Below are 23,922 nucleotides of genomic sequence, written 5' to 3' on the forward strand. Positions count from 1 at the left end.
TAAAGCCCAGAGCTCGAGCACAACAGTAAAAATTAAGGCCGTCAGCAGATCGGCCTCTACAAATTCTGTGCAGTGCCTAAAAAAAAAAAAGAGCAATTGAGCATGGATGAGACTGGCTCTCTGAACATTGAAGATTGAGGACTTAGTGATCTTTGATCACTCATCTTTTAGTCGTAGAGGAGGTATCGGACTGATGCTACATCCACCTAGGTGAGTATAATACTTTTCTTGTTATCTTTGTTATAATACTAATAAACTTTTAGTGTGCTGGATTGCATTCCTTTTTATATGATATATTGATATACACCTAATATCAATTACAACACTGATCAAATGGAAATGGCCAGCCACAGAAATGCACTGGCCTTCTGAACAACCTGTGTCTGATCTTGTATGAAAATAAGCTCAACATTTGTGGACTTTTATCCAATAGGGGGGTGCTATAATCATATAGCTTTCTTCTCCAATCTCAATCCACAGTGGCTTTGGGAGCCGTCTGGACAATGGTATTGCACAGATCGGACCCTTGCCTCCTCTTCTAGAGATCCCAACTGGTGCTCTCCACTTCTCCTCTTCGAGTGCCCCCAGAGCAAGCTGTGCGCTGAGGGGGCACCCATGTGGGTGCATTCCCAAGCCGGTGTGTGTATCCACAGACACAACCCCTTCTCCCTCCTCACAGCCCATGGTTCCTGCTGCTTTCCATGAGTCCTGTGGCAATAGGAAGTGAGGACAGCAGGGCTACAGATGGACATGGCACTGGATCGAGAGAAGACTCAGGTAACCGTTTAGGCCAGGGATATGCAATTAGAGGACCTCCAGCTCTTGCAGAACTACAAACGTTTTATGAGGCATAGCAAGACTCTGACAGCCACAAGCATGATATCCAGAGGCAAAGGCATGATGGGACTTGTAGTTTTGCAACAGCTGGAGGTCCACTAATTGCATATCCCTGGTTTAGGCAGTGGGGGGATTGGAGATGGGGGCTGTTGGTGGAAGGAAACAAGTAGTGGGACATTTTTTACCTTAATGCATTAGGGTAAATAATGTTTTGCCTTTAGAACCACTAAGTTATACTGTTATTATGCACATTTGAGGAGCATTTAAACATTAAAACATTTTACATCAAAACAAATCCCCCCGCAAAAAAAAAAAAAAATATATACTAAAAATTCAAGCAAATTCAATACCTCTTTGCTTTGAGCTACCGGCATTCGCAAATCATTTTTTATATACACCAATAAAGGTATTAAGATATTTTAGGAACTGGCTTTCTGATTTGATCGAGGTATTGTTTTACCCAGATTAGAAAAATAAATAAAATCTACATTACACATAGAATAAATATCAGTGGAAATTTAAATTTCCCACACAAGTACAAAACTGCATTTTTTTATGTTATTGTTGAACAAAACATGTGTATGTGACTTACTGTTTGACTTTCTGGGAAGTCCATCTTTATTAACTTATGCGCACATTCTTCAAAGTCTAAACTAGAAAAGAAAATGAAAATAAACATTAATCTAAATTATTTATGGGCACCATGGCACAGCTCAGCCCTGCACTTCACAACACTTAAAATAGATACTATATCACTCGAATGCTGGTAATGAGTATCCATGATACCTTGGCCTGTGTTATAGTGAACTCCAGGCATAAAAACAATAACAGACACAAAAGTAATGCAGCTCCATTTTTGTTAATACATTAAGGATAAGTTCCCCTTTTGTAACATGTTACACAAGTATTTAGGGTGTAACATGTATGATGTTGCTTTGGCGTAGCGCCCCCGCTTTCCACACTTCCCTGTGACAGCAAGCCAGGGGTACGGAACAGAAACCAGTCATTAATGGTGTACCACAAGGCTCTGTACTAGGTCCTGTTCCATTAAATCTATATGTAAGGCTCCATACACACTATTAGATTTTATGCAGATTTTTGTCTTCAGGATTTACCAAAACCATGTAGTGCAAGGGCCTGCCTGATTGCATACAAATTTAAACGCCTAAGGTCTGACCTCATATTATATGGTTTTGGCAAATCTGAAGACAAAAATCTGCAGAAAATGGAATGTGTATGGTTTAAAGCAAGGGTCTCCAAACTTTCTAAACAAAGGGCCGGTTTGATGTCTTTCAGACTTGAAGGGCCTGACTAAGGCTAGTGGAAGTAGAAAATGTGCTGGTGTCCAGTTGGAGTCAACTAGGCCCTATCTTTGGTGTCAGTGGGAGGAATAAAGGCCCATCTTTGGTATCAATGGAAGGAATTATACCCCATTGTTGGTTTCAATGGAATGAACTGTGCTCCATCATTAGTGTCAACGGAAAGAATTATGCTCTAACCTTAGTGTCAGTGGGAGGAATTGTGCCCCATTGTTGGTGTCAGTGGGAAGAATCGTGCCCTTTTTATGGTGTCAGTAAAAGGAATTATGCCCCATTGTTGGTGTCAGTGGATGGAAAAGTGCCCCAAGGGCCACATAAAGGCAAGCAAAGGGCCACGGTTTGGAGACCACTGGTCTAAAGCCTTGTACACACGGTCAGATTATTGGATGAATGCATCCATTTATCGTTTGATGCTAGTCTCAAATCGAAAGTGAAGAGGGTACTCACCATCAGAAAATGTGTAATGTGTTGAATTGTTTTGTATGTGTTCTTTCATTTCTGAGCATGCCTAGTCTTTGTTCTTCAGATTTTTTATTTTTTTTGTCCAAAAACCGTACCAATTCAAAGAAAAATCAGACTTTGTGGTCACATCAGACAAAAATTTTCAAGCCAGCACATCCAGTTTTTGTCTGCCGAAAAATTCATAATCGGCTGTCAAAAGCAGCATACTAACTATCAGAAAAATTGTCAGATCGTTCATCGGATGAAGTTTATCTTCAGATTTTCTGGCTGTGTGTACAGGCCTTAAGTGTTATAACTAAAGGTTTGATGAGCAAGGTCTGATGATACACAAGGCGTGCAATAGGATTGATATCCCTGGAGGTTGTACACGGCATTGCTGGAAAATTTGTCAAATGAGCAGAGTTTGGCCATGCAATGGGAAAAGTGAACCGAATTCTAGGATGTATCACTAGAGCAGGGTTTCTCAACTCCAGTACTCAAGGCGCCCCAACAGGGCATGTTTTTAGGATTTCCCTCACATGAAATGGCTGTGGATAATTACTAAGGCAGTGAAATTGTTTAAATCACCTTTGCAAAATAATGGAAAGCTTGAAAGCATGACCTGTTGGGGCATCCTGAGGACTGGAGTTGAGAAACACTGCACTTGAGGGATCACCAGCAGGAGAAAGGGGGTCCCGATTCCCCTATATAGATCTTTAGCGAGACCTCATTTAGAATGCTGTGTCCAGTTCTGGAGATCTCGCTTACAAAAATACATAAAATAAGCTAGAATAAGTCCAGAGACTGGCAACAAAAACAGACTGCAAAAACATAATATGTACAGTTTGGCACAAAGAAGGGAGAGAGGAGACATGACTAAAACCTTTAAATACATTAAGAGTGAGGTTCAGGAGGGCAATATTTTCAATATGAAGCTGAGATAAAGAAAATGAGGACATGTCCTCAAACTAGGAAATGTTTAAAGACTAATCTTAGAAAGTATTATTTTACCAAATGAGTAGTTGATGATTGGAACAGACTTCTAGCACAGGTAGTGAGTCAGATAACAGTAAGTAGATGTAAACACGGTTGGAACAAACCTAGAACTATATATAAAAAAAAAAAAAAAAAAAAAAAAAAAAAAGAGGCAAACTTTATAGACCACTTGGTGTTTTACCTCTACCATCACTGTGTGTGTGAGCTGTATGGTAAATCAGCTCAGTACAAGGAAAGGAGTATTAGGATAAGGATGACATATAGTCAAAGAGCTCATAACAGTATTGCAAAATAAAATAGTAAAAAATGCACAATTTGGAGCCTGTTTACACTGACTGCACACTAAACCGCAGCTCTCCATTCTGGCTCAAGTCAGCTGGCAATAGGGGTGGTGTGATGTGTTTTAGAGCTTTCCTTTTTTTTGTGTCAACTTTATCTGAAGTGCACAAAGTGACACTACATTCAAGTAACTGCATAGCAGCACGGTGTGTTGTGTTGTTATACAGTGACATGCGACGTCTTCCTGTGTGCTGCGATACAATTCAGTCCGTAGTCACGTCTGTATTTTATAGCAGCGCACTGCACCCCACCTCCAGGATGCATTGCAGTGTGAACAATTGTTTTCTGTATATCCTAACAGTGACCTGTTCATCTAGTGCATTAAAATGCAGGTCACCCACAGGTGAGAGAGAGGAGGAGAGGGTTTTTGGTCAGTGTGAGAGTCTAAATAAAAGGGTTCCATTTTGCATCAAATTCCAGGATAGAATCATTTAAAGTGTGGAAGATAGGGTCACTGTACCGCCGGTCAGATTATCGCTCAATTTCTGGATCTCATTCCAGGTGGGCTGTAGCTTTTCGCAGTCCCAGAAGAGATGCCTATCGGAGCCCTGTTGGGCACAGCCCCTAAAGCACAGAGGGGAAGATTTGGGGTAAATTTCACTGAGACGCAGGGGGGTATAATACCAGCGCGTAATAATTTTATAGTGGTTTCCCGGATTGTCAATGACTTGGTACACTGTTCCCATTGGGCTCTATATTTCAAAATAGGTTTGGCAACCGTAGATTCTAAAATTGTATACATCATCGAAATTAGGCCTTTTTGTCTCGGGATGTGTAACACAGGACCTCGAAAAGTGTGCAAGGGTCAGGAGAAGGTTTAGCATAGTGTTGTGAAAAAAATGCCATATTTGTAGGAATCTGTAATATTCCCCTTCAGGTACCGGATAGTGATCTTTAAAGTGGGGGAACGTGGCAAATTTCAAAAAATTATCTAGCGTGGTCAGGCCATGTCCCACCCAGACTTCAAATGATTCCAGATGGTTGTAGGCCGATGGGAATCTAGCGTCTCCCAAGAAAGAGGCCCCTGGGGACGGCTCCGATACGAAGTTGTATTTCTTTTTATATTGGTTCCATAACCTCATTCCTAACCCAACAATGTGGTTCCTATAGCCCAAATCCAATTTAAGGGAAGTGGAGGACCACATCAACCCAGGAGATATAGTGGTATAATCGAGTCCTGTTCGAACCGAACCCACGGAACCTTAGAGTTTTTAATGCTCCATTGGGCCTGTTGTGCAAATCTACTTGCTAAAAAGTAAAGCCATATCTGGGGGACAACTAGGCCTCCTCTTGATGTGGAGCGGTATAGGACATCTTTTGCGAATCTAGGGGGTTTATTCTGCCAAATGTAGTTATTAAAGTGGGCCTGGATATTAAGGAGATATGATTTAGAGAGTCTGATTGGGAGCGATCTAAATAAATACAATAACCTAGGGAGAATAGTCATTTTAAGGGCGGTGATCTTACCTAAGAATGAGATATGGAGGGGGGGATCAAGATTTAAGAGTGTTTTTGAGTCAAGCACTCATCAGGGGGTAGTTAGCTTCAAAGAGTTAGTGAAAGGCTTTGGTTAAATTAATCCCCAAGTATGGGAGATGGGTCTCAGTCCATATAAAAGAAAAGGACTGTCGAAGGTAGTTTAATTCTGAGGGCGAGAAGCCCACTGGAAGAGCCATTGACTTTGAGACGTTTACTGTAAGACCAGAGACCTCCGCAAAGAGGTATAAGGTTCGTAGCAAGTTTGGTAGTGAGATTAAGGGACAGTTGAGGAACAAAAGTATGTCGTCCGCGTACATGCAGAATTTATAAGTGGTAGATCCTTTGATATATCCAGAAATATCTGGGTTGTTTAGTATCGCTATGGCCAGAGGCTCCAGTGCAAGGGCAAAAATAAGCAGGGAAAGTGGGCATCCCTGCCTGGTACCTCTGCCTAAATTAAAGAACTCAGACGTACACCCCGGTATCTTAATCCTTGTTTTCGGGTTCTGATAAAGGGCCTGGAAGGCTTATAGGAATTCTCCCTTGAAGCCCATGCATTGTAAGAGGGTGGATAGGTATCTCTAGGATACACTATCGAAAGCTTTTAGTATATCTAAACTAAGCATGAAAAGTTTACAGGAGAATAAGTCAGCGTCCTGAATTGTTTGAGGCGAGACATATGTTGTCCGTAATGAATCTATGGGGGATTTAATCTGTTTTTAGTTTCAATAATTTTTATTGAGATAAAGAAATGCAGTGTACAGTTTTAAGACAGTGTAGTAAAACATCCTTAATAGTACAGAGTATACGATTATTACATCCATTTTTCAAATACAACAGAAAAAACGAAATTATAAGGGGTATAGATCATTATGTAAGCGGCTGTAACGGTAGTATTCCAAAATGTGATATATAGGTGGGGTAGCACCCTGCCCCAGGTACCCCAAATGGGAACACACTGTACGCAGGAGCAAGGTGCCATCCCTGCCATCAGGGAAAAATTGGTAGCCGATGAGTACAATAATGACACCATATTCTATCCCTGTTTTATCAGAATGAACCAGGGTTTCATAGCATAGAGACAGAAAATGGCAATAACAAAGCCAGTGTAAGGTTGGCAACATGAAACAGAAAATGGAACCAATGAGGGTATCTAGTTGGTAGTAGCCAGTAGTGAACAAACAGCTAGGAGGAAGGCACACAGACACAAAAAAAAAAAAAAAAAAAAGGGGGGGGGGGAATATATGAGGGCAGGGGTAAAATGAGTCCCTCTTGGAGTGGTGATATTAGTCAGTGGAATAAAGGTTTAGACGATTCGTACCAGTTTAGCCAAGCTTCCCATTTGTGTGTCAGTTTAGGGAGAGAGCCTTCTGCCAAGGCATACATGCGTTCATACATGCCGTGTATATGTGTTACTCTTATGACATACGTGTGTGACGTTGTTCATTGGATTTCCAGTTACGTACAATGGTTAACCTTGCAGCTAAGCATATATGTGTAACTATGCATTGAGAATTGTGGGGGTAGTTTTCGATTCCAATATTATGGAGTGCCAGTTCTGGAGATGGAGGGGAGGCAATATGTGTAATTTCTGTTATAAGACGAAAGGTATCGACCCAAAATTGCGTTAGTTTAGGGCAGTCCCATAATACGTGGTATAAGGTACCTGGGAGGCCACACAGTCTCCAACATTTAGGATCTGTGGAGGGGTTAAATTTGTGTATGTGCGATGGGGTGATGTACCACCGATTGTGTAGTTTATGTGAGAGATCCCACAGGTTAGCCGATTTAGCACTGATTGCAGTGTGCCATTGTTGAGGAGAGTACGTGGTACCCAAGTCTCTTTCCCAGATTAGCATGGGAGGTAATTTTTCAAAAGTAGTTTTGCCATCTAAAAGGGCGTAAAAGAGGGAGATACCTTTGGTCGATGAGGAGTTGTTGGATAGGTAGCGCCAAGCCGATATTGGTATGTTACGACGAAGGGAAGGATTCCTTATGAGACAATGTGATATTTGGACATATTTGAAGTAATCAGTGTGAGGCAAGGAAAATTTGGTCTGTAAGGAGGTAAAAGGGTGTATGAATTCATTATCATATAGGTCTGAGATGTGGGAGATACCCTTGTGTTTCCAAGAGGAGAGCTGTATGTCCTTAATCAGTAACTGTACCGTATCTATGGGGAGAGGGATTTCGCAGGTATGAGCAGTGGAGTGCAAATGCTTAAAGAGATATGTAAAGGCTGCCACTGATGCTTTGATGGTCGGGGATAGATATTGGTCAGATTTTTTAAGTTTGGGTGCGGATTATAGCCAATTTTGTAGATTTTTGCCTAAAACTTGAGAGGCTTCCATATTGCTCCATTGATTATTTGGGTCGGAGGTGAACCAAGCTTTGAGTTGGGTTAAGAGTGCCGCATTGTAGTAGTGTCTCAAATCAATATATCCTAAGCCCCCTACTCGTCTATGTTTTATAAGAATACGTCTTGCCACTCTGGATTATTTGTCTTGCCATATAAACTTTCGAAGTATGGATTGAATTTGCGTAAAGAAGGAGGATGGTATGGGTATGGGCAATGCTCTAAATAGGTAAAGCAACTGAGGGAGTTTGAGCATTTTGAATGCTGCAAGTCTGCCTGAGGTTGATAGTGTGATTTTAGAGATATTGGCTAAGTCTGCAGGAAGCTTGGCTAAGAAAGGGATGAAGTTCGCTTTGTATAGAGCAGTGGTTGTCAGTGGTTGTCTTTGTGAGGATTTAATCTGTTTTTAAACCTCATGCCTGCTGTACTGTTTACACCATCAAAGTCTGCTCTGCAAAGTTCAAGCTGCACAACTTCAAATGAGGCTGTGACTTCTGGGATAGTCAGTTACATATTGGTTGCATAGCTAAATGCATCCATCTTTCACTGTCAAGGACAGCCATGCCTTGGCAGCAGAATAAGGCCAATGCTCCCTTAAGTATTTACATGCTTCTCTGCTGGTGGAGGGAGGCACAAAGAGATCAGGCTGTGTTCTAGTATACATAACACTCCTTGTTTTAATCTTGGCTACCAATGCCCAGACATTACCATTAACTGATTAGCTACAGAGTACATATTATAGCGTAATCCCTGTGCTAAAATACTGCTTTTTGAAGGACAATGGGAGATTAATACTTAGCAACTATGCTGAAAGCATTCAATTGAGCTGTAAATTATACATAATGAAAGGTAAAAGCATGGCCACAGAATTTAAAAAAAAAAAAAAAATAATTCAAGACAGCTCCTTCCATAGTAAAAGCATGTGGATCAGTGCAGCAAGCTTGGCAGAAATGTACAAAGTACAGCTGGAAAAGTTAACAAAAGCTATGAAATGCATTTTGCAAAATCTGAAAATTGCCTCCCAGGAAAGCAGAGCCTGTTAAATCATTAGGAGATTTTCAGATGAAATGAGATACATTCATTGCAGAAAAGCAGCAGAGTTATAGGAATGGGTAGGCTCCATTAAGCATCTGTAGGTAGAAGTACATTTTACGGTCACAAAAAGCCTTTACAGCAGCATTATTTTGATCCAGGCTTTTTGCAGATCACACACGTTTGAAAGCCAGATGCAATTTTATTTTTGCTTCTGAATAGGTTCTCTGCAAAGCTTAAAAAAAATAAATAAATAAAAAAGATGCAAAAAGCTACACTAAATAGGAGACATTACTATGCGATTACCAGCAGGTAAAATGTTGCTGCTACAGTTCTGAGCTAATATGAAATGTTTTCATGGTTTTCGTGTAGTGCATATACTGTACCTCTAACCGACACGATAAAAAATTTTGTCACAAGACAGACCCTGTCTACAGTTAAAGGGATCAAGTTTTGAATATATTTTGATTGTTTAGGACAAAAATAAAATGTAAAAATAATTTAGTCAGGTAGATATTAAAATATTGCAAGCTACTCTCACAAATGTATGAATTTTGAACCAGGATGTAGAGTTCTGGGCTCCTTTTCACATGTTTAGCTTTGCTAATCTTGACTAGTTAGCTGTATTAACCACTTGCTTACTGGGCACTTAAACCCCCCTCATGCCCAGACCAATTTTCAGCTTTCAGCGCTGATGCACTTTGAATGACAATTGCGCGGGCATACAACACTGTACCCAAATGAAATTTTTATAATTTTTTTCCCACAAATAGAGCTTTCTTTTGGTGGTATTTAATTACAGCTCGGAGTTTTATTTTTTGCTAAACAAACAAAAAAAGATGCAAAAAAAAAAAATCATGTTTAATAGTTTGTTATAAAATTTTGCAAACAGGTAATTTTTCTCCTTCATTGAAGTGCGCTGATGAGGCGGCACTGATAGGCTGCACTGGTGGGCACTGATAGGCTGCACTGGTGGGCACTGATAGGCACAGATAAGGCGGCACCTATGGGCACAGATAAGGCAGCACCGATGGGCACAGATAAGATGGCACGGATGGGTGGCATGGATGGGTGGCACTAAGGGGCACTGATAGGTACCACTGATAGATGGGACTGATAGGTGGCTCTGATAGGTGGCACTGCTGGGCACTAGTAGAGGACACTGATGGGCAGGGATATGTGGCACTGGGGTGCAGCACCTTTGTTGAGGCAGATTGTGGGCACTGCTGGGTGGCACTGTGGGCACTGCTGGGTGGCACTGACGGGGGGCACTTATTTTTTAATGATGTTTAGTGATGAGGGGGCAGGTGGGCACTGGCAGGGAACAGGTGGGCACTGGCAGGGCTGGCCGTGATCGGCTCTTTTTTTTTTCTCCTCGCGCTGTCAGCGCGAGGAGGAATAATAGCCGATGACCGGCTCCATTATATCACATGATCAGCTGTCATTGGCTGACAGCTGATCACGTGATAAGGGGTCGTGATCGACCCCTTGCTCGGATCGGTGATCAGGCGAGTCTCATAGACTCGCCGATCACAGAGAGCGCCGCGCGCGCCCCTCAGGGGGCGCGCAGGCCGCTCGTGCACGGGACGACGTCAATAGATATAGTCCCGGCAAAGGAGATCCGCGCTGTAGCCGTCATTTGGCTATAGCGCGGGTCTCAAGTAGTTAAGCAACTTTACAGAGCTCAGTAGCTCACGCTTTGATTATGCATCCAGATAAACAAGTTAGAGAAACTGGAAGAGTAAGGACATACTGTGAGTGCAGGGTACACCCTGAGGGGGAATCCTCACAATACCCTTCATTAACAACTTACTAACACGCCGCAGTACTTATGTCATGTGCTTGCTCAGGATTGAGGAGCATCGCAACGCCCCCCCCCCCCATGCAAACACAATGTCAACAAAGCGGTTATGAATGAATTCATTTTTAACAGCTGTGTTGCCTATGCTGTGATTGGCCCACAGCTATCACATGGAATCTGGGCCAATCACAGCACCCTGTACCATACGATTAGTGATCACTGCTGTCACAATGATCTTCATTGTAACCAACCAAGTGTAAACAAAACCAAAAAATCCCTAATCACCCCCATAATAGTACAGTGTTACTATGGTGACACTAAAATACTCTGATGAAAGTATGAACAAAAAGAAAACCAGTAACAAATAAAATAAAATATGAAAAAGTTAAAAAATTTAACTAAAATGTTTTGAAAAATGTAATAAAAAAATTATAAAAATGTAATTTGCGTACAGTATTAAATGATCACGTAATTTGCCAGTTAAAGTAGTGCAGTGCTATATAGCAAAAAATGCCTTGGCTTCATTAAAGCTTCAAAAAAGCACTCACAAAGCATAATTGAAGCACCACTGAAGAGGTAGGCACTTTAATGTGTGTTGAAGTCAACGCAAGTGTAAAAGAGTCCTAACAAAAAGCATAAATGAATGAATGAATAATTTGTATAGCGCACAAAGCGAACTGAATCGCATCAAGGCGCTGTGCGGAGCTTTGTTGTTCAGCTTCTAGAAGAGGAAGGTCTTGAGTTTGGAGTTTTTTTTCCTGAAGACCTGGAGGTTTTCTTCCAAGCGGATGTTGGTTTGTAAAGCGTTCCACTTTTTTTCTTGCAGTAATTCACAGTATTAGTTTACATTATGTGCCCCAATGTAGGTTAATTATATAAAAAAAAAATGCTGCTCCATACCTTATTTCAGAGTGCAGCTCTGCGCTTACGTGACTGCCCGCCACTCTTTCCCAATCCCACAGCTACAGCAGGAGGGGCTAAGAATCCCCTGCTGACATCAGCCAGGAGGAGGGGAGGAGAGAACAGGAGAAGAGCAGCGGGTAGTCACGTGAGCGCCGCTCTGAAATGAGGTATACAGGGGCAAATTTTTTTGTATAAACATACATAGGGGCACATAGCGTAATCAAATACTGTGGATTATAGCAAGGAAACACAGTAATTTGTGCAGCAGGAGGGGAGGGGCAGGCATGGACACAGCTGACAGGCAGGGAGGGAGAGGGAGAGAGGACAGACAGCGGATGATGGAGGCATGTAAACTGAGCACGGCATCAGGGGCACAGAAGCCATGATAAATGTGGTCAGTTTACAAAGGGGGTGGCAGCACTAGGCAGGATCAGCCAGGTATTTTAGGAGATAGGGCCAAATTACACAAATTTTAGGGTTACAACCGCTTTAAGTACAAAATGTACAAGAACAAGTCATATAAAGAAGCAAAAACAAAATCTTTAAAAAATTCCCCAACTTCAGTAATGTGAGCTAAACACCTTACCTTGATTGAATTGCAAGATATATTGTTCGCCGAAACGATACCAAGTTAATTTCAGTTTGATCATGAATGGTTATTTTTTCCCCTACAATAAAGGAAATTAGACACATTTAATTTAGTGGAAGTACAGCAAAATGTTATACAACTTCCCAGTAAAAAAAAATCTAATATACATAATAGTGCCAAATTAAAAAGTTCCACCTACACACACTGAATACTGTAAACAAACAAAAATGAAAGAATGTCAATCAATTAAATAATTTAAAATTCACTTGAATAGCTCAAGATATATGCAAAATAATAAAGTGTACCAACACAGTTTACTAATGTGGAAAAAACTGACGGAAATATTTCTCATTCACAAAAGGTTAAAGAAATACCTGCTGTAACCCATAGTAGATTTGCCACATTTTTATTTCCCCACATGAGCCAAGTTTTAAGCAGCATTAACAAGTTAATTCAGACACATTTAGATTAGTACAATTTAAAGTGCCAATCCTACTTTTTAAAGTGTTTTCCTTTTTCTACAATAAAAAAAAGTCAATTTAGGACACTGGCTAGACAGCCTGAATTACAAGTAAACAGTCGCAATGAATCTAGACATGCATGAGGACAGAAAAACAAAGTTGAAAAGGTTGAAGCAAACCTATTTGGGCGATGAGGTCATCTTTATTCCACATTGCTTCATCCCCTTACATAAATTATATTCCACATATTCTTCGTGCCAGCCTACCACAGACAAGCACACAACATGGCAGTTCCCCAATACCAATTCCAGTCTGCCAGCTATCTGCACTATCAATTACTATCATATAACTCGATTACACACTGCAAGGCTACAAATTCCAAATCACAGACACGTAATGTGTACATGTTTTTTGGTACTTATTTGGGGGGAAAAAAAAAACCTAAACAGTTACCAACTCAAAAATGCTATTAATAAATCTATGCTAATATGGGACGTTTAGTCATTGTTTTTCATTTTCAACAGTAAAACCAATTACAGAAGTGGAGTAAAAAAAAAAAAAAAAAAAAAAAAAAAACATATGAGAGTAAGGGTCATAGCACAAAATGTTAGATGATTTAAAGTACTGAAAAAATGCTGGACAGAATATTAAAAAAACAAAAACAAAAAACAAACACACACTGAAACCACCTTAAAACTGCAGGTAAAAGACCAGAAATAGGATTTTTGTACTTTGGGTAAAATCCTTTTCTTGGAGCCCACTGAAATGATCAAAAGTCAGGTTACACTGTTCCCTATAGGAGGTTTAGACACAGGCAAACAAAAATATTGTAGTCCACCCGAGGATAACCCCTTCTTACAACCAGCATACCTCAATTTTGTACCATTACCAAGAGCCTGAATATAAATACAGAGTACCTGTGTCCATCAATGGACTTCAAGAAGGGGATTTTACACCAATTACAAAAAAAAAAAACATTTTCTTACTCGCCTATCGAGGGACACAGAAGTGAATAACTGTTGGAATGTCCAAAAGGAATCCAATTGTGCAATTGGTGACAGGAAACAACCATTAACAGACCCAAATCGAACAAGAACTTGGAAGTGCCTGCTGCTCAAGAGCTGCCTGTATAATCACCTAAATAAGGCCACACTCCTTGTCTGATAGGAAGTAAAGACAGGAAAATAAAAGATGGGAAACGACACCAATTAACCAAAGCAAGGAATGTCTCGACATGGAAGAGACACCAACCAGAGACCATAAGCATGAAGATTGTTCCACGCTTCTAGTTGGACCAGGTTGACAAACAACAAATTTCCCTACAAGGAAAAACTCACAACCTAAACTGCAGTTAAGGAGAGAGAGCTCCCTTGTAAGAACTGTAACAAAGAGTAACTTGAGAATGATATCCTCGTAGAAGAAAAACCAGAACCAGTCTAAGTGGAAAAAGGACATGAGCTCAAATTCATGTGATCTCAAGGGACCAAATGAACAAGGAATTATATGTCTGGAATCACTGTCAGAGCTGACATTCCCTTGCCAAGGTGAGAGAACTATTAGTGAGGAACCCTGAGAATGGAGTATATCCGGCAACAGTGGCTCCTGAGACCACCTAAGTAACCAAGGATAAGATTCCATGAAGTCAGCATGACCAATAGGATAACATACATGGGAAGCTCAAACACACAAGCAGTCAAGGGATAGAGGGTAGATTTCTTCACTTTAAGATGGTAGGAAGGCATATAAATTCAATAGAGCAGAATCCCAGGGTTCTGCCGTAATATGCCTGTCAGTCACAGTCAGCTGAGGGGTAGATCACATCCCCTCAGCTGACACATGCAGAGCTACGGAGGTAAGCAGCTGTGATCGTGTTCGATGTGGAGCACTGTTCCTCTCATGCCCATCCCCCCTCCTGTTTATTCCAGGTGCTTGTATGTGACATCAACTGAAATGGAAAGGTGGGGAAGAGGACTGATCACAACCACTTACCTATGGAGACCTGTCCTGCCGTGTGCCCTAAACCCATGTATGGTGCTCTGCCGTGTGCCCTGATCCCATGCAAGGTGCCCTGCCATGTGTCCTGATCCCAGGTAAGGTTGACCTGGCATGTGTCCTGATCCCAGGTAAGGTGCCCTGCCGTGTGCCCTGATCCCATATAATGCGCTGTGCTCTTATCTAAGGTTCCCTGCTGCCCCTAATGTTGTGTGACACCCTAATCCCCTGTGCTTTTCCCTGCTTCCCCCTGTAGACTGCTTATCACAACCCAGAATTGAGCATCTGTGCAGAAATAAAGCAAGCACAAATTTGAAAATAAACAGGAACATTTTAATATAGATTCTATTATTTAATGCTGGTTCCAAAAAATAATTGTTATTTCAACAGCTTGCTGATCACATCAATGGTTCTGTGAGCTGTAGATGTGATTATTTCATAGGTTTGCCAAGATCTAAAACGTTTTGCCAGGTGTTCCTCCAAGGCAAAAAGGTTGAGAAACCCTGCAATAGAGCTTAGGATCAATATGAACACACAGCTATCACAACACACTCAACACCTAGGAGATGACATCCCTGGAACGAAGCCCTAAGGCAAACTTACTGGAACTTTGAAGAGAGTCAGGTTACACCCCACTCTTTATATACAGCAATGAATTAGAATCTATCTCAGGAGATTCACATGACTTAAACTAGAGAAAGGAATTTCACCAGAAAGGACTACCTTGAGTCTGCAAAGTAAACAAAGCAGAGAGAGACCTCTATCCTCAGCATATATACGATCAAGTTCATTGGGTAAAACATATCAAAGGAGCGATCCTGGGGGGTAAGAGCACATGCAAACACTTGTATAATCTAAAGGGGAAGCTGCACATCAATGACTATTTCACAAGGCACAGAAAGGAGCTGATCCCATGGTGACATCTGAACATTACCTGTTACTGCCAGAGGATTCCTGCATCAGGACACAAGCTTGTTCAGTATCGAAAATGTCCTATGACATCCTCCACCTGTAATCAATGATCTGAAAAGAACCCAACTGTCTGGACCACTAATCTGCATCCAAGAACCTAAATATCTTTCTGACCACTGCAAGGCATCCTATTTCTCTGTAGTGGTTGAGGCAAGCCAGCACGGTGATGCTGTCTAACAGTGTCAGTGCATTAGGAGATCTGTCCCGGCAATGATCCCCAGATGTAAGAGAAACAACCTGTTCTGGGAACCTGGGGGGTGTGGCCTGGATGGAGTTAGGCTGAGGCTACTATCACTTATTACATGCTAAGCTTGTATGGTGTGCGATGGATGAAAATTTCTCCATTTAACCTGTTCTGGGACTCCGGAATGTAGAACAGGAGATGATGGTTCTCTGATGACACGACTTTCCAGAAGGTGCAAATTAGAATCTTCACTAACAGCAGACAACTGAACCTCAAGGTCAAACACTACCCGTTTCTCAGGGGGTAGACAGTTTGGTCTGCTTCTAAACTTGATCCTCAATAGGAAGGTCTGAGGTGGACTGAGAAGAGACTGGAGTAAAGATAGTGTCTCAGAATGGAAGACTCTTCAGCATGATTCTCCTGCAAAAGCCAAAAAAGGGGCAACTCCCTGGCCAAAGGGAAAAGACATGGGACTAAGGAAACCGTACATTGGAAATTGAGAAGTTCACTTTAAAAAAGAAAAAGAAATGTTGACAGCCGCAAAGGATGTCAGGGCTTGTAGCTCCTTTACAGAGCTGTGTGTATAAATGACACGGCCGTGTGGGACACAGCCACACTGATTTTGAAAAGTGACAGCAATCCCGGGGGGGGGGGGGGGGGGATTCTAATCAAGCAGCAGCTGCAGCATTGAGAACATGTTAAATGTTCCACTCTGAAAATGGGTGGAACATGTAACATGTTCCCTAGGGTGTACATATCCTTTAAATGTAGATGCCATGAGGAGTCACTAGGGCAAAGACTGGGGTTAGTACCTTGTAGAAGGTTAGAAATGCATGGGCGAGATAGAGGAGTTCGAATTGTGGGTGGACAGTGATCAATCTGCAAGTGTCCTGCATGTCTCAAAAGAAAAACATCTACTCTGGCAGAAACCTAGGACAGGTTGGGATACAGCTCCTAAGGTCAGGTTGGTATAGGAGCCAGGACAAGGATATATATGTCCAGAAGATCACAAGTCTCAAGTGGGCAGAAGCAGGCCTGCTAGTCTGTGGTGACACAGGAAGGTAAAAAAGTGAGAAGCTAAAGATAATGGTGGTGGCAAGGGTTCAGTCTGTAGTCCTGAAATGGCACTCTCCGCACCTTAATACCTGAAGGGCAAACTACACAAAGGCCCACAAATATAACAAATCCCCCCCCCCCCCCCCCACACACACACACACACTTGGAAAAACAGGAGTGCACTTTCAAGCTAATGAAGGCTTCCTTGAGGGTTTAGCAGAACAAAGGTAAGTAACTAAGAGCCCATTCACACAGGGGCAACACGACTTGTAGGCGACTTGAGTCAGGCAACTTGGACACGACTTGAGTTAAGATCACAGCGCGACTTGGGACGACTTCAAAACGACTTGTGATGACTTCAAGCCCGACTTGGGACGACTTACAAGTCGCCCCAGGCCAGGCGACTTTTGCCGAGGCCAAGCAGAGAATGAGCTCAAGGGGCAACTCCACGGCAAATTTCTGAAAAAAATTTGGCGTGGGTTCCCCCTCCAAGAGCATACCAGGCCCTTAGGTCTGGTATGGATTCCAAGGGGAACCCCCTACGCCGAAAAAACGGCGTGGGGGTCCCCCCCAGATCCACACCAGACCCTTATCCGAGCACGCTACCCGGCCGGCCAGGAAAGGGGGTGGGGACGAGCGGGCGCCCCCCCCCCCTCCTGAGCCGTACCAGGCCGCGTGCCCTCAACATGGGGGGGTGCCTTGGGGGAGGGGGGGCCTGCGGCCCCCCCACCCCAAAGCACCTTGTCCCCATGTCGATGAGGACAAGGGCCTCTTCCCGACAACCCTGGCCGTTGGTTGTCGGGGTCTGCGGGCGGGGGGCTTATCGGAATCCGGGAGCCCCCTTTAATAAGGGGGCCCCCGGATACCGGCCCCCCACCCTATGTGAATGAGTATGGGGTACAATGTACCCCTACCCATTCACCTGTGGAAAAAAAGTACAAAAAAAAAAAAACACAACACAGGGAAAAAATATTTTACTGCACAGCTCCGGGGGTCTTCCGTCTTCGGGGGTCTTCTCGCCGGACTCCTCCGCTATCTTCTTGTAGCTCTTTTACTAGCGGAGGAGTCCGGCTTTCTTCCTCCCCGCCGCCGGCCTCTTCTCCCGACTTCGGGGGTCTTGTCCCCCTCTTCGGTTCTTCTGCCGGGCCACCGCGCCTTCTTATAGCTCTTTTACAGGCGGTGGCCCGGTCTTCTGTCGTCGTCGCCGCCGCCGCCGCCTTCCGTTCTTCTTCTTCTTCTTCTTCTCCAGGAGATGTTGACACGACGCTCTCTCCGGCCGGAATGCCAGAGCCGCCCTGCGCTGCCACTTATATAGGGACAATGGGGCGGTGTCACATGGGTTGATGTCACATGGGTTGGTCACATGGGTTGATGTCACATGGTGACCCCGCCCCCTTACCATGTGACATCAACCCATGTGACCAACCCATGTGACATCAACCCATGTGACACCGCCCCATTGTCCCTATATAAGTGGCAGCGCAGGGCGGCTCTGGCATTCCGGCCGGAGAGAGCGTTGTGCCAACATCTCCTGGAGAAGAAGAAGAAGAACGGAAGGCGGCGGCGGCGACGACAGAAGACCGGGCCACCGCCTGTAAAAGAGCTATAAGAAGGCGCGGTGGCCCGGCAGAAGAACCGAAGAGGGGGACAAGACCCCCGAAGTCGGGAGAAGAGGCCGGCGGCAGGGAGGAAGAAAGCCGGACTCCTCCGCTAGTAAAAGAGCTACAAGAAGATAGCGGAGGAGTCCGGCGAGAAGACCCCCGAAGACGGAAGACCCCCGGAGCTGTGCAATAAAATATTTTTTCCCTGTGTTGTGTTTTTTTTTTTGTACTTTTTTTCCACAGGTGAATGGGTAGGGGTACATTGTACCCCATACTCATTCACATAGGGTGGGGGGCCGGTATCCGGGGGCCCCCTTATTAAAGGGGGCTCCCGGATTCCGATAAGCCCCCCGCCCGCAGACCCCGACAACCAACGGCCAGGGTTGTCGGGAAGAGGCCCTTGTCCTCATCGACATGGGGACAAGGTGCTTTGGGGTGGGGGGGCCGCAGGCCCCCCCTCCCCCAAGGCACCCCCCCATGTTGAGGGCACGCGGCCTGGTACGGCTCAGGAGGGGGGGGGGGCGCCCGCTCGTCCCCACCCCCTTTCCTGGCCGGCCGGGTAGCGTGCTCGGATAAGGGTCTGGTGTGGATCTGGGGGGGACCCACACGCCGTTTTTTCGGCGTAGGGGGTTCCCCTTGGAATCCATACCAGACCTAAGGGCCTGGTATGCTCTCGGAGGGGGAACCCACGCCAAATTTTTTTCAGAAATTTGCCGTGGAGTTCCCTCTTGAGAGCTGATAATTCTGTCAAAGTCGCCTCCGTATAAACGGAGATCCGACTTGGAGGCGACCTCCATTGAAATCAATGGGTACCGGTCGCCTACAAGTCGGATAGAAGTAGTACAGGAACCTTTTCTGAAGTCGGAGCGACTTCAGTAGTGTGCATTAAGACGGCTCTCATTCACTTACATTGCTTTTTAAATGTTGTCCGACCTGAGGCGACCTGAGGCGACCTGAGGCGACTAGGGGCGACCTGAAGTCGGATCAGGAGTTGCCCCTGTGTGAATGGGCTCTAAAAGCAGTCTCTTAAAAAATTACTATTTTGATAAAGTGCAGAAAAAATGCAAAAAAAAAAAAAAAAAGATCCCCCGATGAAGTCACGTGATGTGATGTCACGCGTAGGGACGGGAAGGAAGCTGACTGTGGATGCACTTGCTGCTGATTACTAGAAAAAGGCTTTTTTCTATCTATTAATGTGTGAGTACCCTGTGTATGAAATTTTTTAATAAATGCTATTTGTGAAATACTACACTATGGTATTCCCTCTCTATTAATCTATTGGGTCCTATGGAGCAATAAGAATAAAATTCAAAGGAGAAGGTGACCGAATTTACCAGGAGAGAAGACATATAAAAAAATCTATATACCTCATTGCGAATCCCTCCTTGCTATAGGTAAGGGGCCACTGCCCACTAAAGTGTGATCACAGCGGGATTAAGCACTGGGAGACCCACACCTCAGTTGAATTTGCACAAGTTTGCACAAAGCACTTGCACTTACAGGAGACTGTTTATTTATGGACTTGAATATTTATATCTTTTTATTTTTGATGGATTTCAATATGTATATTTAATCTATAGAGGCCGGGTTCATTCTGATATAACTTATGTTACAGCCGGCTCTGTAGTGCGTTTACTACTATATATATTTTTTTGTTTATTCTAAAGTTTATTCCCAAGTGATCAGGAGAGGGTACCTTCTTTTTGGTCTAGGTATACTCTTCCTTATTTTCTTGTATATCATTTGTTTATTATTAGGGTGGTTCACTTATATCACCTCTGGAGAGTGTTTACTTATTTGCACATTTATAAGACGCACTTGGCACTTTATGATCAATTCACTGTTTTTTGGCTTTGCACTCAATTGAAGCAGTTGTGTCTCCGTGGTGGTTTTCAATTGACTCTGTAGTGCGTTTACCTTTTTTTTTTGCATTTTTTTTGCACTTTATCAAAATAGTAATTTTCTAAGAGACTGTTTTTAGTTACTTACCTTTGTTCACTTGATTTTCATTTATTTGGATTCTATCACCTTTGTGGTGTGTTTATTTTATTTTATTTAATGTAGCACTTTGCACTTTTTGATACTATTCAGTAGACATTTATAGATATATATTTTTATATTACACTATTGATTTATGTAACTAGGCATTATACTTATCACCCTCGGAGGGTTATTTAATATTAGGGACAGCGCAATACCAACATATCTTTAGTTTCATATTAAGTGGATACGGTGTGATCCATTCCGGTAGTAGCAGCAGCCCCTGACATTTGATAGATCACCAGTGGTAGCGCAGGAATAAAACACTATCATTTATACTAATGTCAAGGAAAGCTTGGAAGAAAAGTTGTCACACAAAGACCAAGAGGGTTGGGTGCTACCACGACAGTGTGTTCATATGCCAGCACTTTAATCAGAATGCTTTGCGCATTTGTATAAAGAACAAACCCATAAAGGAAACAAGCCAAGATGCTTCCAGGGGGCCATCACTGCTGAAGTGTAAATCTACAGATATATTTTCAACACAATTGTGGTGGAAAGATACCTTTGAAGGTATTTAGCCCATTCTGCCATAGTTTGACAGTGTAGGGTCACAGCCAGAAACGATCAAATGGTATGTCCTACCAGTGTGAACAGAGTTTTAAAGAGGGATTCTAACTGTTGGTTTGTAGAATCTTTGAATGCGAGGAAATCCTCTACTGAGCTATTGGATTGCCTGTTAAGGTGGGTCATGTACAAATCCACAGTGGGTCAGACGCTGTTTTGCAAATTCTTTCTCAAATGGAAACACATCAAGTAAATGGTCAGGGAGTATCTGGGACACATAAGGTTGCTTCCAATACTCTGAGTAATCTTGAAGAGCAGATGTAATTGGAAGGTCTTTGCAGCTGGAGGAGCTCTGAAAGACCCAAGACTGGATACATTATGTGATCCTCTAAATGCAAGGTAGTATATAACACATTAATAAAGAGCTGCAACAGTCTCTTAAATCCAGGGCAATAGCAGAAGACTGTAATACTTTAAAGGTAGTGTCTTCAGAGAAACACTAGTGCTGAGGTAGACCCCTCAGAGCCATAGGAGAACTGGATTTCAGATTGCAGACGCCTGTACCTCTGGAAGGCACAGAACAAACTTAGCCAAAACCAGAGTGTGAGCTGGAGTCAACTGTTACATCGGGATCAATCACTGTGTCTATTACTACTTGGCAGTAAAGCGATTAAGCTCAGACTACTAGACAACTGGCAGCCAATGAGGGTTGGATTGCCTGAGGTGACCAGTCACTGCAGACAGGCAATAGTAACATATTGTTCAACATGGCTCTTTGCAAAGCAGGTAGATGTTTCCTTATGCGGAATGGCAGAAAAGAGCGTGTGTGGATTGTGTTCGACACACCACCCAGATGATGTCAGTGTTCAATTCCTCAGAAATAACCCCTTTCACAGTAGAAAGAAGGAGTTTCAAAAAGGTGTCCAGTGATCTTAATGAGGAAAGCTCACATTGTTCAGTCTGATCAGCCTACTCATAGAGTGAGTCTTCAGAGGCAGGGCAATAGCTGAGGCATTGCCAATGGCTCTGGACCTGGAAAGCACTTTGTTAACAAAGCTAACTTGTTAACAGAATGTGGTCTGAAAAACACCATACATGGAATCCAGTGCCTGAAAATCAGTTCTCAGCTAGCTACAAAATATCCAGTCCAGTGGAGTACATTCACAGCACTCTAAAGCCAAGAGGAGCATAGGCCATTCTGAAAAGCTGCAATAGTAAAAACCACCTCTTGCATGAATAAAGAAATGAATCTTGATGGAAGAGAAAACGTAATAAAAATTAAGTAAACTGAAGATTTTTTTGCTAGTGCCCGAAGATAGCAAAAAAGCGAGGCATGTTGGAGGCAATATAAACCAACACTTAATGACTACTTTTGTCCCTCAATGGATGAGAAAACAAAGTTTTATTTATGACAGATCAACTTAAACTGGCAATATACACTGCAAAGGCAACAGGGAAGTGAAGATATTAGTATATAAAGCATCAATTCTTGAGGAATGATTAAGACAAAACGTAGCACAAACCTTCCCCTCCGTCTTCAGCTCCATCTTCCTCTTCTTCATCGTCATCATCACTGTCATTTTCGCTGTCTCCTCCTTCAGAATCAGTGTCCCCTTCGTCAAGGATTTCTTAAAAAAAACACAAGGATAATAGATGTAACATAAAACAAAATACTCTAGTAAAGAACACAACTTACCCACAATAACTGATCAGCACGATTTATTCTCCCCCGAATGAATATACAGTCATTTATCAAATTGGCACTTGTGTCTGCACTAAAAAGGCTAGTCAGGAAACAAGTCAGTAGTAAATGCACTTCAACAATCCAGTGCTTCAATCTGCAAAATGGCTAAGGTGTTTTCTCCCCCCTTTGCTAACAGTTTATAATGTAATTAAACTTTCCCTTGAGATTTAAAGGCATTGCTGGTTTTCAACGTAGGGTTATTACACACATTGCAGCAATGACAACTAAATCAAAAAGGCGGCTTATTAAAAATACAGTATGAATTCCTAATGTAAAGCTATATCCATTGTGAACTTTGAAGGCGAGGAAGGAAAAAAAAAAAAAAAGTGCTTTGAGTGTATCTCATGAATAGCAAATAGATGGCTTTCCTGTTACGCTACAATAAATTTCCTGGATGAATTGAAAACAATATATGAAAGAAACCGTGGAAAACGTGATTTATAAAAACAAGGTTTTCCAAGTACAATGTAAATCCCCATTTTGTTTGAGACATCTCTCTGTAGTAAGAGAGAGGGGGGACCTTCACCTTGGAACAGCCTACTAAGAATATACAATTAACTTTACACATACCTTTTTTAATAGTTTTGTACTTTTCTTCATTTTCAAGAAAATTTGGATCCATCTTGAAGACATCTTGAAAGGAAAATTTTTAAAGACTATGGTTAGGTATGATTTAGCACATCTGTCAATATTAGTTTTATAACGAGGCTTGTGCTTTTAATGGTATGTTCAGAGACCTATGCATATTGATTTACCTAAAACAGAAACTATGAAACAGGTAGCCTCTTATGGCAGAAGAGATGGTGTATGTCTTGATAACAGTACTTTTTCGCTAACTAGCTTGTTCTATATGAAATAAAGTACATTCTATGCCTGTCTTGGTTCTGGCATAAATTAAGTCTTGTGTGCATCAAGGTGGCTGAGGATGCTAAACCTAGAAGGCAGCCAGGCAAAGATAGGAGGGCCAGCAAGGAAGCCTGGAGGCAAGGCGAGTATAGGATAATCACAGTTTGTTTACCTTAGAAAACCACCTTTGTAGAAAAGCCTATCCCTGTCCATTATGGGGGACCACTGCTTCCACTGTATAGAAGGACCATTTATCTCTGTTTGGAAGCAGTGGTCACCTCAGCAATAATCTAATACTTACCCTGTTGAGTCACAGCTAAAGCTATCCAGTCGGCAAGTGTTATGCTTCATGCTGACTGGAGGGCTCTATCTCTCCTGCAAATATATAGAGCAAAGGAGAGTGCATGCCAGCCCTAGTGCGATATTG

General features: G+C 42.7%; 1 protein-coding gene across 1 annotated transcript in view; it reads right to left on the reverse strand.

Moving 5' to 3' along the window:
* Positions 1–23,922, reverse strand: part of CWC22 (CWC22 spliceosome associated protein) — a 172,071-nt gene that overhangs the window by 81,689 nt on the left and 66,460 nt on the right. The window contains exons 10-13 of the mRNA XM_077448115.1: positions 23,220–23,282; positions 22,429–22,533; positions 12,090–12,171; positions 1,430–1,490 (exon numbers count right to left, since the gene is read on the reverse strand). Coding sequence (XP_077304241.1) covers positions 1,430–1,490; positions 12,090–12,171; positions 22,429–22,533; positions 23,220–23,282 — 311 coding nt within the window. The remainder of the gene's footprint in view (positions 1–1,429; positions 1,491–12,089; positions 12,172–22,428; positions 22,534–23,219; positions 23,283–23,922) is intronic.

This window comes from Lithobates pipiens, unplaced genomic scaffold (assembly GCF_037356315.1).
Source record: "Lithobates pipiens isolate NorthernLeopardFrog02 unplaced genomic scaffold, aLitPip1_a1.2 Scaffold_22, whole genome shotgun sequence".
Classification (NCBI taxonomy): domain Eukaryota; kingdom Metazoa; phylum Chordata; class Amphibia; order Anura; family Ranidae; genus Lithobates; species Lithobates pipiens.